The following is a 17,249-nucleotide window of genomic DNA, read 5'->3' as shown; positions in this document are numbered from 1 at the left end:
CAAATACAATTAAGATGACACACCAGCATGCTAGGATCCTAAATTTTAGTAGCCCCAATATTAAGTTCAAATAGGCATTCATTAAATCACAAAATATCAAGCAATGAGTGCACCCTATTGGTTTCAAAGGTTGAAATTTTGAGAGAAACATGATCAATTTCTTTCTGCTTTGAATTCAGCACACATGTAAAAACCAGCTTTGTATTAAATATTCCTAACTCAAAAATACAGGTTAGGATTTTCTGTCAATTGGCACCAATGTGAAGTTTTATTTCCACTTGGGAGGCAGAAATTCCACACCTGAGCAAAAGCTAAGTTAGGAACAATGATCCTTATTTCATTACTATTTCAATTCTGAAAGCTAAAATTATTAATAACATTAGCAATGAACATTACAAATCCTGACTAAACACTGTCAGGCTAAGGATAAACAAACAAAAACCCCAACCAAATTAGTACAAGAATTAAAAGAATAATGCTAACTGAACTCAAAGTAACAAAGAAGAGAACAGCTTAAAATTTCTTTTTCTAATTACCACGGTTGAAAAACTTAATAGTGTGCTTTCCTGCAATAAAAAATTTAAATATCCAGTGCAAAAGAGCATCAAGGTTTTGGAAGATGGATATAGCCCTTCTTTTTACTGATATGCATATAACTATTTGCAATTTATCCCCCCCCCCCATCTATTCTGTTATTTAGCATAAATTACCATTTTCAGCCAATAAACTTGTAATTTTATGTCTAAAATACTACATGCATTGTATCTATATACAGATGTCTATTTATTACTGTTGGGCTTGCAGGTTTTAACATTTTTGGTGTTAGAATTGTTAAAGAAAACATACTATGTTTAATAAACATTGCAAACTACATGTCAACTTTCCAGTAAAGAATCTGAAATTCACAATGATTTATCAAACTTATTTTACTTAAATTATTGAAAACTTAAATAATTGAAAAAAATTAAAGTACTGCCAAACTAAACTTGAAATAATTGGGCTAAAGAAAAATAACTTTCAAAACAGTCATATACATATCTATTTCAAAACTACCTTTGCTAACTAGCCCCTTTCCCAAAGTTTTAGCCTGAAAAAACAGTAAAATCTACACAAAATTTTATTGCAATCATACAAGGGTTACGTCAGGTCAAATACAACAAATACTATGATGCAATTTTACATTTATTAAACTACAGTTCAAAGCACAAATTTACACATTCTAAATACACTAAACATATCTAAATGAAGTCACACTGGTCTTCCACTGACATTTGATATATCTGGGCGAAAGACAATAACTTTACAAGACTTTCTAACAGGAATCCTTAGTATAAAAACTGTGTACTTGTATGTAAACGGTTTATAATGGGGAACCCAAGTGATGGGCTTCCATCTCCACTAAGTCATCCATTTTGTTGCATATTTTATTTTAAACGCTTAGGGGTTGGACAACTGGTAAGTTTAAATCTGGACACATTATCTAATTCCCACCTCACCCCAAAGAATTGTAGTTGTAAGCTGGTTTTGCCTGGTCCCAATTAGCTATTATTACTAATTTCTTTCAAGTTTTGGAGAGTGAATAGTTAAGATTGTTCAATTTTTCTTCCACACTGGAATGTTGACCAGACAAGCTTAACTTGCAACTTCAGGTCTAAAAGGAAGCGTTAATGCCTGTTTTAAGCTTCAGTGGAAAAGCTGCTGTCGTCTTGGCTCAGCTGAATGCAAGAAGGCACAAAGAAGAAGTTCTTCATCATTGTGTCTGAAGTAATTCCAGCATCTTGCATTTCATACCTATATCATTGAAAAGAAAAAAGCCAAAATTACCTTTTGCTAAAATCATCAGCTGGCACAAATCATTTAAAGATAATAATACAATTGTTATATCAGTGTTTAAATAAATATTTGTTAAAATGGGGGAAAAAAAGCAACAACTAAAAAATTATTATATATGGAAAGATATAAAATAGCTTGTTCCAAGGTCCCACTTATCCAGCACGTAACTTAAACTCAGGAATTCCTGACTGAGGAGTACCCTCAGTAATGGTGTGAAAAAAACAAAGCTTTTCATTGTTCATGTTACAAAGTCAGTCAAAAATTATTTAAGTACTAGGCACTACACTAAGTATTAAACAAAAAGATAAACTTTTTTTTTTAAACTGAGGCTGGGGTTAAGTGACTTGCCCAGGGTCACACAGCTAGGAAGTGTTAAGTGTGTGAGACCAGATTTGAACTTGGGTCCTCCTGAATTCAAGGCTGGTGCTCTATCCACTGCACCACCTAGCTGCCCCCAAGATAAACGTTTAAAGACACTGCTCCCAAAAAGGTCACAATCTAATAATGGGGAAGACGAGAAGCAAACAATTATAGATGAATAACTACTTACAAGATAAATAGTAGGAAGATACTAGAAAGTATTTTAGCTGGATAGTGGAGGAAGAGTACTCCAAGTATGTTGAATAGCTACTGAAAAGGTCTAGAGCTGAGAGATGAAATGTCTTGTGTGAGGAACGGAAAGGAAACCTGTTTTTGTCATGTCAATAGGCTGAGTAAGATGTGGAAAAGAAAGGGAGGAAGAAAAGATGGGTTAAGATGAATGAAAAAAGTTATGAAGAGACTTGAAAACCAAGCACAGCATTTAACATTTTATCTGGATAGGAAGTGACAGGAAGCCATTAGGATGGAAGATTGGATGTGTGTATGTGTGTGTGTGGGGGAGACAGAACAAGAACTAGAACACACTAAAGCACTTTGGTGACTAAACTTTGGTTTTGGAGGAGGATGGACTAAGAGACACATCAAAAAAACAAAACAAAACAAAAAAAAAAAAAAAAAAAAAAAACCAGTAGGATAGTCCAAACATGCAATAAGGGGCCTCTGCCAGCATTAGCAGTCAAAGGAACACATAAAAGAATTAATATGAAGATAAAATTGACAGGTATTGGCAAGAGATTGAATGAAGAGTCACAGTACTTGAGTTGCAAAATCTGGGACAACAGTGGTACTCTTGACAGTATCAGGGAAAATGTTCTAGGAAAGACAGTGAATTCAGTTTTAGACATGCTGAGTTTAAGGTATCTACTGGACATTTGGTTTAAGATGTCTGAAAGGCAGATGGCTATGTGAGACTAGAGGTCAGCAAAGAATCTAGAGATGGATAGGTGAGAATTATCAAGCATATCATTAATTAAATCCATGGGAGCTGATGAGATCACCAAGAATTGCCAGCAAGTAAGGAACAGATACAGAAAGAGGTCCAAAGAGGAGTGCCATAAAAGCCCAAGTAGAATGGGTGGCTGACCCTGTCAAAGGTGGCACAGAGGCCAATAAAGATAAAGAAATTGTTAGTAACTTTGGAGATGGCAATTTTGGGTAAATGATGACACTGAAAGCCAGACAGTAAAGAATTAAAAATAAGAGGGAAGGAACTGGAGAATTTAGCCACAAAAGGCAGAAGAGATATAAGAACAAAGATCAAACTCTTAAATCAAACTCCAAATCTGCTACCCAGCTTAAAAAACAACCCCCCCCAAAAAATCACATCTTACCAATCACTGAATGACATCATGTAATAAATAGTTGGCCTCTGAAAATCATTAAAAGCAGATGGCTCATGGAGAGTATCTGCTCCCATATTATCAAAGATCAGCCAATCTCCCACATTCAGCTCAGGAAGAAGACAGTTTTCCACAATTTGATCAAGCTCATCACAGGATGGACCCCAAAGGCTGCTTGTAAACAGAGGCGCATCTTTCTTGTATTTCTACAAGGAAAAAAATAGTTTTAAGTACCTCTTCAGAAAATCCTAAAATTTCTGCCCATCTTCTACTATTCTTTTCCTCTCTCCAATTCCCAAAACATAATAAAACAAAATTTCGAAGAGCAGACATACTTCTTTATTCTTGGTATCCTCCCCCTTTCTTTATTCCTCTAATGTAAAACACCATCCAATGTTTTTATTCTTATGTGTATCTAATAAGTATTTGATAAAAGGCTGAATAAGGCTGAATGTTCTTACCTTGTGAACCTCTGGGATGGTATTCAAGTTCTCAGACAATTTACTTGCAAAAGAACCATAAACACCATCATTCATGTAATACATAAAGGCTGGTTCATTACTCCCGGTTTTTCCTACTGGAAAAAAAAATAAAAGTTATAGTAATTTGAATCTTAGGACAATGACTAAAAGTCTAAGTTATAGTTAGAACACAAGTAGTGGAATCAAAAAGTTTTTTCTATCAAAATGATGTGCTGAAAGGAAGAAAAAAAAAAAGCTAACAACTCACAATAATGCCTATCAAAATTGTTCACAGAATCTATCTACCATATCACAAACTACCTACCTATTATAAAATAGCCTTTTTAAGAAATGAGATAAGCATAGCAGAACATTCTCTTAAGTGGCTCTCTGTTTGGACTGTAATTAGAAGGCAAAGAACCTTATCTATGGAACACAAGTATTATGATAAGGAAATGAAAAATAGTATTTTTTTAAAATTTTAGATTTGATTTTGGGGTGTGTTGCAATTGGGTTTAAGTGACTTGTCCAAGGTCACAAGCTAATGAGTGTTAACTGTCTTAAGGCCACATTTGAATTAGGGTCCTCCTAACTTCAGGGCTGGTACGCTATCCACTGAATCATCTAGCTGCCCCTAATTTTTTTATTTTAAATCTGTAAAAATGACAAGTAACCTCTATATACCAGACAAGATTTTGATGTTTTGAAGGTTTAATATTAGAACGCTATTATTATTTTAGACATATAAACCTCAGGAGACTCACAACTGTCCCTTAATACATAAGAAAAATACAGGTGGACATGTAGACTGCTAATATTTGTTAGCAGATTTTTAATCTTTAATATAATACTGAATCAAAATGTACAGGGAGAAGTTAATCCCAGGCAATGAACTAAGATTAGTTCCCCAAAATAAACTTTTACTTCAAAATTTTTAAAATTATTACCTCCAGAGGAAACATTTTCAACAGCTTTCTTTGCAATGATATTAACTGCTAAAGTGAATGCAGAAGATACATAGTAGCTTCCAGGTTCTGAAATGACCTTAATGCCAGATCCTTCAGGAAAGTAGACATCCAACAATGGGCTGATGACATGATTAACCTATGGAATTATAAAGTTCTAGACAATTAAGTATGATAAATAATTTATGAATTAACAGCCTAAATCAGTCCCAAAAATTACAAGTCAAAAACCCATTTGGTTCTCAAAGGAATTATAGAGTTAATGCAATATGGATTGTTTAACCAATCATAACCCCCGCCCCCACGCCTCCAGGAACCTAAGCTACATTTTCAAGTTATAAAAACAGAATAGACCATCATAAATTTATAGGTATTACAATTTGCATTCATTATCATTGAAAAAAGACACCATTAACCATGCTCTCTCAAAGTTTAAGAATTTCAATCTATAGTTTTAAATGTAGTCATTATTCCTCCTCTGACACAAAAGAACAATTAAAATTTTAAAAGGGGAAATAGATAATCTGTTTAAAGACAAAATTTACTATCTAGTTTATATTGACAACAAATTTAAGACTTGAAATTTTCCTATCAGTGACTGCAGATTATAGCCTGGAAGAACCATTAATTATTGGCAGAAATATACTAGCAGATAACCATTTGGTAAAGACTTCAAAATAATAACTTAAACAGCTAGATTTATCAAAACCATGGAAACTGGTTCACTGAGAAGAAAAAATGTAAAAGATATTCATTCTAACCTATGAATAATTAATTGGTAGGGGCCAGAAATCAGACTGTCATTTATTTTGTTTATATTTTAAGCATATTCAGTTTTGCAGGCTCATTTTTGTCAGCCAATCAATGAATGTATTGCCTGATAAACATAGTAAAGAAGAAAGCATGCTAAAGTCTGGATTCAGAAGAACTACATTCAAAACTTTATCTACTCTGTACCTTATGATTAATAAGGCATTTCATATCAATAAGATTAAATCAGGGACCAACCATGTACCAAAAGACAGATATAACAAAACAATATAGCTTGGTCTTTGCCCTCACGGAGCTAATACCAAGGGACACTATGTAAATGTTAACATACCCAATACATGTAAAGTAATTGGAGGGATCAGGAAAGGCTTCATAGAGGCAAGTTTTGGGGAAAAAACAAACAAAAACAACTAGAAACTAAGAATCAGAGGTAAAAAGGTAATGTACAGGAAAAAAAAAAAAAAAACACAGTAGGAAAGGTACAGGAAAGATTAGATTTTGAGTCCAAGGACTAGAAAGATGGTCAGTCTAACTGGAATGTAGAATGTAGTGAAAACAATGAAATAAAAAAAATAAAACTAAAAAAGGGCACAAAGTGGCATAATGGATAGTTCCAGGCCTCCTTTAGTCAAAAATATTCCATCTTTTGAGTTCAAATTTAGCCGAGTAATCCTTGAAGACTAATCAAAAGAATACTACAATAATCAAAAATAGAGGCAAACAAGGGATCCCAACAGGGGTCACTGCTTTGTGAAAAGAAGGAGGGGGATAAATAAAAGATGCCATGGCTGTAGACAAACTTGGACAAACTGATGGATATGTGGTTTGAGAAAGAACAAGGAATTTAAAATGATGGGGAATTTGGCTAAATTGTACCCATTATGGAATTTAGATATTTAATATAAGAACAAGTTGTTCTTAATTTGTTAAAGTGCTATTAAATCTTTTACAACTTTGGGGAAAAAAAGGAAATCAGATTTATTAATGCCAGTCTGTATGACAGTGACCTGACATGCTAAATGGTCATTTATACAACAGATTTACTTAATAAGAATAAAAGACTTTTTCTATGTGTTGTTAAAATTTCAAAAGAACCCCCCCCCCCCTTTGGAAACAGTTAACTGGCTCAAGACAAAGTAAGTTGCTGAGTACAAAAGGACAAGGGATAGGCCTAAGAAACTAGATTCTTTTGAACTTTCTTCCCTCTTAAGCCTAAACTGATTTACTAGACATGATTCTTGAGGACTGCTCAATTCCTAAAATTCTTTCTAAAGGTACTAGTAACTATCCTAAAGATGCTATATTAAGTATCAAACTGAAATATAACCAGACACCCTATATAAAAAGCTGCTCTGTTCGTGTTCACTTAAAAACTTTTGAAAGGTATAAATGATGGTTAAACAGATTAAATAAAAATTATAAATCACTTAAAACTTTACCTCTTGTAACTGAAATTCACTACCCGTGAAGCCTCCACCAATGTCCAATATGGTCATCTTAAAGCCAAATTCTCCCTAAAGAATAATGAGTATATTTAGAAAGCTTTACAAAATGCAGATTTAAATCCATCTTAGAATAATTCCAATGTGGAATTCAGCCTAAATATAAGAAAAGCAACTTAATTCCATGGAAAGAACACTATATTTGAAATCTAAGGACCTGATTTACACCCTATCTGCTACTTACCTATGTAGCTTTTTACTTTTAATCTCTGTAGGGTTTAGTCCCTCCATCTGCAAAATGAGTAGAGACCCTAAGACCTCATTTGGTTCTAAACCCCATCAATTATAATCTTTAATAATAGTTATCCTTTTGTTTATAGAATACCATCAGTTCTTTAATTACACTAATGGAGAAAGTTAAAACAACAAGAAAAGTTTTAAATTCTAATTCTTCTTAGTTGTTATATACCTATCATCCTGGACACTGTCTCTTACTGCATACATAAACAAGTACAATGGTATGCTTGCTATCTCCATAATCCTATAACCAAAAACCAATTTCTGAAAGCAGATAACACATTGCTCCCCTATTAATAATGAGCTGATTCTCTGATTCACTTTAAAAAACCCCAAAGACACATATTACTTATGGAAATTTTAAAATTTTGTTATTTAAGGAGCTAAATAAAAATACAAGGAGAGTAACATTTTGAATTTCAGTCCACATATAACACTTTTAAGAAAGCCACAAGTATAGTAAAACTACAAGAACTTACAGCCATGTCAAACACACATCGAGCATCAGATAAAGCATGAATATACACTTGAGGTTCTTTGCAAGAGCTTGAAACATGAAACCTGAAAGATTAAAACAGGATAAAAATTTTAAAGTACCATTAAAAGGTTTCTAATAACCCTAAATTCACTTCACTACACAAAAGTACAATTCTAACCCACAATACATGTGTATGCAATTTGACACAAAAAAATTATAATCAAAGGTATTAAAAACAATTGTTATAAACAATAGTCAAGTATTTAAAATTTAACAAGAAGACACATACAATTGTTTCTTTTCAGGCTATTATTCCCAAGTAAAAATCATCTTAACATGAGTACATATATTCAGCCAAATACAAATAATACAATGAGAAACATATTAGGTAAAACAAGTTAAAGTTATATGGGGCAGTTAATTCCATAAGAGAAAAAAAGTAAACCTGATCCAATATGGTTAGAAAGAACAAAAAGATGAAATTTGGCATTAAAGATGTTAGGCCTCAAATGTTAGCGCTGAGATTTCAGAGGCTATGTTAAGAAATGTTCAAGACAATGTCATGTCATACCTTCTATAATGTGCTAATTGAGTAAACCCCCCCAAGCCTAGATTTTAAAAAGGCAATTAAAAAAAAACTATTTTTGGATTGTCCCTTTGAAGTAAAAGTTAAATAAACAATTAGTTATAGGATAATGGATCTAAAATTGGAAGACCTTAAAAATCAGATTTTAAAAAACACATACTCAAGAAAGCTTGTGACCTGGTCCAAGGTCACACAGGTAACAATGTAGTAGAGCTGAATTATGAACCTACATCTGGATATGCCTGGTTGACTGTGAATCTGAACTCAATTCCAGTTTCCTTTTCCTGAATTATCACGTTGCCTTGCCTATAAAATACTGATTAAAAGTGCAAAAATCAAGTCTCTGCTTTAAACCCCTATCAATATTTAGCTGTGTGGGTCACTTAACACAGCTCTTAATTTTTCTAGGCCATAGCTTTCTATCTGACAGGATATATCATCGGCTATACACATCAGTTCTATATGTTTCCTTATAGAAGGCTAATAGACTAGAACAAAGGAAAAAAAATGTGGATGGCTAATGAAAAAAATTATACTAAAAAAACAAAATTACCTTTTTCATAAAGATCTGGATAATATAGTATTTAATCTAACAACAACTTCTTTCATTAATCTTCATAAGAATTAAGTTTAAATGTAAATACCACATTAAGTTACTTTCTTAAGCTAAAAGGTTAAAAAAAAAACATGAAATTTCTATTTTTCTTAGAAATTGATAAAAGATAATATTATGCTTTCTCAACTATACAATTATGTAACTATGATGAAATAATTTCCTAGCATAACCAAGAAAGTTTTAAGAACATTTTCAAAAATGTTTAATAAAATTATCAATTAAAATAAATAATAAAATCCTTGAGAAACCTTTTGACACCCAGCAGATCAGCTCTGTATTTTTCTACATATCTTAGTGACAAAATATATTTTAAACATAGTTCTTGATTATTCACTATGTAGTGTTTCTCAAATGGGGATATTTCATAGCCCAGAAAAATCAAGAGCACATTTGTTTATACATTTATTTTATATACAATATTTGGTTAGCTTAAAATCGTGTTTTCAATACTACTAGTAAAATAAGGGTGTCAGAAAGGAAAGTTCAAGCCAGAAACCTCAACAAACAGACTTATTCCAAAAACTCCATTCACAAAAAACTATAATGGTTATATACAAAATCTCAAAGAGATAGCTAAAAATACATTTTATACTAATTATAATTTGGAAACTTCTGGGAAGCAACCAAGTTATACTGATTAATAACAGCATAATTTTTAGAAGACTTACTTAACACCAACAATTTGGACGTCAAGTTCCTTAGCACATTCCAAGAGGTGCCTACAATTCTTCAGTGTGGTGCCAAACTTCATGTTACTCTCTTCATCTCCACTAATATCTTCTGTTGCGATGTGTAGTAAGAGCCTAAGAGAAGGGGAAGATGATTGGGGCACAGTTGGTTTACATCATCATCAGCACATGTGAAGCCTGAAGATTGTCAGAAGTGTGTTGATTATGTTTCCAGTGCTCTCTCCCAATCCATCGTCGGTGAGTCAAGTGAACCTAATGAAAAACAATCCTGTATAGAGAAAAAACTAGCAATTAGGGCCTAAAACATGGAGCTAACAAGGATGGGAATATGGAAATTCAGCAAGTTTAAGACTCTGTTGTAGCACCAAGAGTCAGTTGGGCTCTGTAATGAAAGACGACGTTACTTTCAAATGAAGTGCGTCAGTCCATAAATTCACCTGCCTAATTTAAAAAGACTAGGTAATGAATTGAAATAGCAGTTTTTTTCAATAAAAACACCAGGCCTTCAAAAAAGCCTCCCTTCAAGCAGGAAAAAATATACATATATTTGGGGACCTTTTATCTTAGTATTTTGATATAGGCTTAATCTTTAGATTATTACTTAAAATTGTAAACATCTAATACAAGTACAGTATTTTTTGTATACTTGATTGCAACTACAATAAAAATTAATGAGAATTTTAAAAATCAGTTAATTTCCCATTGATTCTTATAATTAAAGATGTGGAAAATGTACTAGAAAATAAATAACAAGTTACTAAGCTAATACATGACTAATTTGTCATTTGTAATTGACAGATTACAAGGGGGGAGGGGGAGAGAAGAAGGGAAATAAGGTTTCTTTCCTAGATAAGAAAGTTCAGATTAATACTAGGTGCTCAGAAAGCAAATAGGATAAAAGAAGCCAATTATTCCCAATTGCATTGAAACAAAACAAACCTCCCCAACTATCTTTAAAAGCACCATCATTTAGTTTGGGGCTGAGAATATAAGAAGATGGACATAAGGGGTCAAAGTAAAGAAAGAAAACTTGGGAAAAAGCAGCTCTTTTAATTTGCAACAAGGAGAAACAACTTACCTATATTCCATCAGGCTTATCACCTGAGAGAAGACAGGTATGTAAAGTCCCTCACCCTGTGGCTCAACTCAAGAGTGCAGCATCATTATATTATTGTGAGCTATAATATAGTCCGCCCTGATTCATTGTTATTTGTTTTAATTGATCTGACTTAAATAAAGATTAGATAGAAAATACCTCTTTATTAGTGAACTTAAAAAAAAAAAAAAAAAAAAATCTACTTGCCATTCCCTGCCCCCCCAATCCAGCCATACAACTTTTTTGGCATAATAGCATTATGCAAAATAAGGTACATCTATACTATAAATACACATATATTTAAAAAGTTAAAACCAAGATCTTAAAAATGAAATCTTAATGTATAAATTTTATTTTCAGGCTGAAAGTGCCAAAGTTAAAGAGTTTTTATTCCTGCAATGATTTATTTTGAATTAGGTAGTATTCCTCCACATGCTACTATGTTCCTAAAAAACTATCCACTAAGTCTTCAGACAAAAGTAAATTGCTTCAATTGAACTTTGTGACCAATTTAGCTTGTGATTTCATTCTTTTAGCACAAATCTACCCCATTTAATATAAAAGGCTTGAGAGAAAAAGCAAACAAAACACTACTACCAAGCTAATACAGAAGCTAAAATTATTTCCTTGAGGTTGCAAAAGTAGTCTTTTATTAATTTTTATCTGAAAATTTCACATTTCTAGTCTGAACAGGGAAACTTAAAATGATCCAACTTTTTGGAGTCCAAAACTAGCAACAACTAGTTCTATAATTCACAAGATAAATGGGTCTACTAATTATGTTTAAGGCCAAAGGTAGAGTGTTAAAAATGTCACTACACAAAACTCTTGAAATTAACCAATTCTTCCTCAAATGAACTGCACTTTACCACAGAAACTGCAAATGAATTTAATAGAGGAAAATATAATGAAAATGCTGATTAGCACTATTATTGGAATTTTAAATGAATGTTAACAGTTTTGGTGTCCTATTTTATTTTCCTTCTTCCAAGCTAGTAGGCCACTCAGCTAAAAATAAAAGAACCCTACAGTAATTAGAAACCCAAGAATGTATAATTTTGCACTCACTTCGCATTTGGATGATTGCGTGCAATTTTCTTCAATTCAATTTCATTGTCACATGACATGATGTTAACCCCAGTTTTCGCTGCATACTTTATCTGAGAAGATTGCTTACACGGACTTATATCAATGATGTTTTCGGGAGAAACACCCAATTCTTGCACCAATGCCATTTCATTCTGAGGGAAACAAACAAAACAAACAAAAAAAAAAAAAAAAAAATGGAAAAACAGTGTCCAATGTCACAATCCTAAGCTTTATATTTTAAAAATTATTCTACATAAGAGTATAGTTCAGCACATAAGACAGTTTATCAAAAGCACTAAAACAATATGTACAACATATTATAAGTTTTATTTTTCTTTAGTTTTTAAAAATTAGCCTGGGAAATTAATTTCAACTGACTGGCATAGATAGGAAGAAAAAATTTCTAGCCAAAATCAAAGCAACAGAAAAGTATAAGTATAGGAAGCAAATCTACAACTCAACTTGTCATCCTAATACCAGCATCAGATTTTTATAGGAAAGCCTTACTATTTCTTTTGAAGCAATTATAAATTCCAGAATGGCATCAACTCATTTAAAATTTAATTTCCAAAAGCTATAGTTTTTTTTTTAAGCACTTTCCAATTCTTGCCCAAAGACTGATTAAAAAACTATTATAATATTTTCATGATACACTTGAAATTTCAATTATCTCCAACTTAACACCTCACAGGATTGTTTTGCTCTAATGAAAAAGGGAAAAAGTAACACTAAAAATCAACTTACTTTGCTGGAACATGCAAATCCAGTTCCAAGAGCTGCTAAAATCTCTAGAACAGCTGGAGCTGAATTGCATTTTACTGTGTAGAATGGCTTTATTTGAGCCACAACATTCTGCCACTGATTGTGTTTCTTCACAATTGTTCCAAGATCTCCAACAAAAAATGCATTTTTTCCTGTCTAAGAAATTAAAGATAAATTAGAAAGTTATTCACCACAAAAAAAAAAAAAAAAAAAAAAAGTGTCCAAATCCCTGAATTCCTTTATTTCTAGACTGGCATTAAAAAAACAAACCCCTTCTCATTTATCCCTCTTTGTTCCAAGAAATTCTTAACCAAAGCAAATTTTAAAATAAACAAGTTTCAATATCCTTAAAGTTGTAGAAGGAAACAGATCCAGGCCTTTGTATGGCACATTTTACACAATCTTCCATAGCTCCTCCTAGAAGAGTTTCTAGCGAATAGCAATAATTACATTTACCAAAGGGAAATATCTGACATTCTCTGAATATATTTTAGACTTTGGAAGAAGAAATTTAGGAAATCAGAAAAAACAAAGAGATGATTTTCCCACCATCTAAGAATCCATAGATGAAAATGGAAAAAAAAAAAAAATATTCTGAATAATCAAATTCCAGTGTCAGACAAAAATTGTGAATGAAGAAGTGAAAGCAATTTAAAAAGATGCAAAGTAGACTACCTCACTTGATTTTTTAATTTAGAAACAGAAGCATGAAATGGCAGTTTATTGAAGGTGAATACAGAAAGCACCATTAATAACTGAAAAGCTCAGGATGAAATGAAATCTAGTCCCTAGCATTTATAACAAGAAAAGCTAAGGTTTTTCCTCTAAGTTGTGTGTAGAGACAAGAAAATTCAAGGACATAGGATTAACATTTGGGCTGGGTAGAACAGAAGAAATACTGATGATAGATTTATGAAAGAAGAGTTAAAACTTTCCAGTTATTATCCCCCTACTAAGAAGAAATGATACTCTAAGAAATACTGAGCACTAAGCATTTTAAGATAAAAGCACCACAAAATGGGAGTGGGTGGGGAGGACAGAAATTAAGCATTAAAAGAATGGTTTGTAAACATTAAAAGAATGGTTTGTAAACAATGATCATGCAAAGTCAGCAGGAAGGAGGGAAGGAGGAACCCTAAATAACACATAAGCAGACCCTAAGATATTTACTTACTAGGGTATGTTCATAGACATAGTTATCAATAACATTTTCAAGATGTGTTCCTTCATCCAACAAGCCAACAGAGTAGTTTGCATCTTCAATAAATCCTTTCATCTCAGCCGTATTCCACAAAGCCGAAAGTCATAAACCAGGAAAAACAAGGAGATGGGCCACCAAGCCTTACGTTTGGGTCCTTAGAATATGCAACAAACTGTCAAAATAAAAGATCACATGTACTCTATGAATAATTACAATCATTTTTCAAAGATTACATTAATTCACAGTTATGTATACATGTTAAAACTTTGACATAACAATCCATGCTAAGTGCTTCAATTGACAGTTTTATATATACTACACATAAATATAGCTCTCCAATATTCAGGCATATAATTATGAAGAATTATTCCTTATGTTACTTTTAGTCAAATCCTAGAATTCAGAGAACTTACCCAGGATGAATTATCCATGCTCCTCCTCCTCTACCCCCCCCCCCCCACTAAACACACCTTTTAGTAGTTTATTAAAATCTCTGACCACACTAGTAACACTATCTATAATTAACACTATATCTATAATTAACATAATCTATAACACTATCTCCAGTAACACTATCTATAATTAGTGAACTTTACCAGTATGCAGAGATTAGGGGTGCATTATAAAGTTTTTTGATACCATGAGGGTATATAAGATGAGAATGAAAGTGCATATGCCTTTTAAAAACCTAGTGGTAGTACTGATATTCAATTTATAGCTTTCAACTATTTAAAACCTTTATTTGTTCTATATAGAGATTAAGTGTCCCCATTTAAAAAAAAAAAAAAAGAAAAAAGAAAAAAGCAGCAGCTTAATTCCCTTAAATGAACCTGGCAAACTAGCATTAAGTCACAATACTGATTTCCACAAGACCTTTGGTACAATCTTGCTAAGCAAAATTTAAAAGAAAAAGAAAAGAGCATAAAATTTAGAAAAAATAAAGTCAAAGTCAGAATTAAGGAGAAGTTCAAAACAAAGGCATGAGGAACAAGCTTCCAAGAGCCAGAACAACAATGTATCATGCCTGGGCTATCAGCAGCCTATGTTTACCACTTAGATCTCAATAATTTAAGTTTACTTTTGATTCAAGTTGTATTCCTGGGAAGACCCATTTCTCCCTTACAATTGCTTAACACTTTTTTTCCTTCTTTATTAGAATTTAATGGTTCGAGCTATGACAATCGATAAATATTAATGTTATAATACAGAACAAGTAGTACTTTAGTAGCATGTCTTTTATGTCACAAAAATGATAGTTTTACCCACATAGATGGTATTTGCATTGACAAGGATCTTAGAAATAAAAGTCTAAATCCCTTATTTTATATATTTATGAGAAAATTAAAGTCCAAAGTTGAAGTACTATACATTATTGAGTGGGGCATTAGAGCTCAAGTAATCATTGACAATACTACATTATAGGCTATGTGCTTTTCCATTAGCAAGGATATATAGATATAGAGTAAGAAAACTTTTTTCCTATAAGACCATCAAGAGATAATATGTTAAGAAAAAAATCCAGTAACACTATCTATAATTAGTGAACTTTACCAGTATGCAGAGATTAGGGGTGCAGTTACTTTAATCTTCCTGTTTTCACCTCTTCTCTTTTGATAACCAATCTGAGGGAAAGGCAGAACTACAATCCTCCTCTGTTTGTTCATGAGTTTTGGCAGTTTTGACAGATTAAAGGCCCTAACAGATCATGCTACCTAACCCTGCCCTCTTCCAAACTCCCTCTTTACCCTATTATGAGGGATTTAATTGGAAATCTGCAACATTAGGTAATGGCTATTAGGAAAAGAGGCTTAACATTATATATTACCACCTCCGGAAGTCTCATTCAGAAGCATATTTTAAATCTCCACAAAAATTCAAATCATAACCTAAAAATCTTTAAAGTTCATCAATTTTGTAAAATATAATAATATACTAATTATTTCCAAATTTGTAAACATATGAATTCAGAAGACACTGACAATACAAAATTGTTTTAAAATAATAATTAGCCCTTTTTTAATGAACAGAGCCCATAAACTACACATTTTACAAGTGCTACCAGCTACATTTAGACAATATACTTTAGACAAAAAAACTTAAAAGGCTGATTTGTGATTTTGAAATAATCCCTGGTAGAAATGCCATTAAACAAAGGGCAGAGGCAAACAAGATCTCCAATTATAATCAAGCCACAACAATATTCAGAAGCTGGGATAATTATGCAGGAAACCTAAATCTCCAGATTCAAGATTAGCAGAAAAGCATTTAAATTCTTCATTGTAACATTCAGTTAATCCAGTGGAATACTGGAAGCAAAGCTATCTAGTTTTATTTTGATGATAAATATGCAAAGTAAATGCTAAGCAGTGTTTACTTAAGAGAACCAAACTGCATACTAGCTTTATTTTCATTTCAATTAAGAGTTGTTTATTTGGACCCACTAAAGTAACTTTCCTTAAAAAGAGTAGGCCTATCTTTCTAAAGGTAAAAGTAGGATTGAATATCATATTTAAATCTATGTTGCAAGAGAAGTATTTTTCCCTAAAGTACTTCCGGAGAGTAAAAACTACCAGGTCTATTCAATATATAGCCTGCAATTCAATATAGCTCAATTCCTGCATTTTTCAGAAAACTTTTTCAGGCTAAGTATGGTGACAGTAGATTGGAATCAAACTGTTCAATCCAAAACTTTATTTAATGTTACTTAACATGCACCTATACCATGGCACCTCAAATACTACTAAGTTATCTAATTGTTGACTTTTAAAAACCATCTCTAGTAGAAATCATAGGTATCTTAGGAAATTGTTTTAAAATGGCTTTTAAAATTACAAATAAATACAAGTGTACCTGTATAAAGAAGCTCCAAATGACATACAATAAATTATTTTTATAACTTCAACAGAAGGTACTAGGGGAAAGGAATCTAAAAAACAAAAATGCACTATTGTTACAGGCTTAATTAAAATCCTACAAAAGAATTTTTTTCCCACTTGAGTTGACACTTGTTCTTCAAATTCAGATGTTCTGGAATGGCCATAATCATGGCCTACATATAATAGTTGGCCTACAGCACCTCCAGACATTAATCAAGTATTTTCTTAGGGTCAATTTCTTGATTTTTAGTATTTTCAAATTTAATTTAAAAGTCTATAAAAGCCTATCTTGTTATTTTGATGCTAACCACCAGGCAAAGCCATTTAATTCTGAAAACTTGATAATTTATTAAGGCAAATGATTTG

At 32.3% G+C, this 17,249-nt stretch overlaps 1 protein-coding gene across 7 annotated transcripts in view; it reads right to left on the bottom strand.

Moving 5' to 3' along the window:
- Positions 1–1,101: 1,101 nt before the first annotated feature.
- The window catches only part of AZIN1 (antizyme inhibitor 1), a 32,405-nt gene continuing 16,257 nt past the window's right edge, over positions 1,102–17,249 (bottom strand). For 5 of the 7 annotated variants that reach the window (XM_074267726.1, XM_074267719.1, XM_074267710.1 and 2 more), the window contains 10 exons: positions 13,981–14,179; positions 12,789–12,962; positions 12,024–12,196; positions 9,839–9,973; positions 7,970–8,051; positions 7,191–7,265; positions 4,963–5,119; positions 4,016–4,131; positions 3,546–3,760; positions 1,102–1,791 (listed from right to left, as the gene is read on the bottom strand). In XM_074267726.1, coding sequence (XP_074123827.1) covers positions 1,677–1,791; positions 3,546–3,760; positions 4,016–4,131; positions 4,963–5,119; positions 7,191–7,265; positions 7,970–8,051; positions 9,839–9,973; positions 12,024–12,196; positions 12,789–12,962; positions 13,981–14,082 — 1,344 coding nt within the window. In that variant the 5' untranslated portion in view covers positions 14,083–14,179 and the 3' untranslated portion in view covers positions 1,102–1,676. The remainder of the gene's footprint in view (positions 1,792–3,545; positions 3,761–4,015; positions 4,132–4,962; positions 5,120–7,190; positions 7,266–7,969; positions 8,052–9,838; positions 9,974–12,023; positions 12,197–12,788; positions 12,963–13,980; positions 14,180–17,249) is intronic. The other 2 variants (XM_074267761.1, XM_074267752.1) reach the window with 1 other exon arrangement.

Source organism: Sminthopsis crassicaudata, chromosome 1, assembly GCF_048593235.1.
Source record: "Sminthopsis crassicaudata isolate SCR6 chromosome 1, ASM4859323v1, whole genome shotgun sequence".
Classification (NCBI taxonomy): domain Eukaryota; kingdom Metazoa; phylum Chordata; class Mammalia; order Dasyuromorphia; family Dasyuridae; genus Sminthopsis; species Sminthopsis crassicaudata.
Note: the sequence above shows the minus strand (reverse complement) of the source record. Positions and strands in the feature narration are given on the sequence as shown.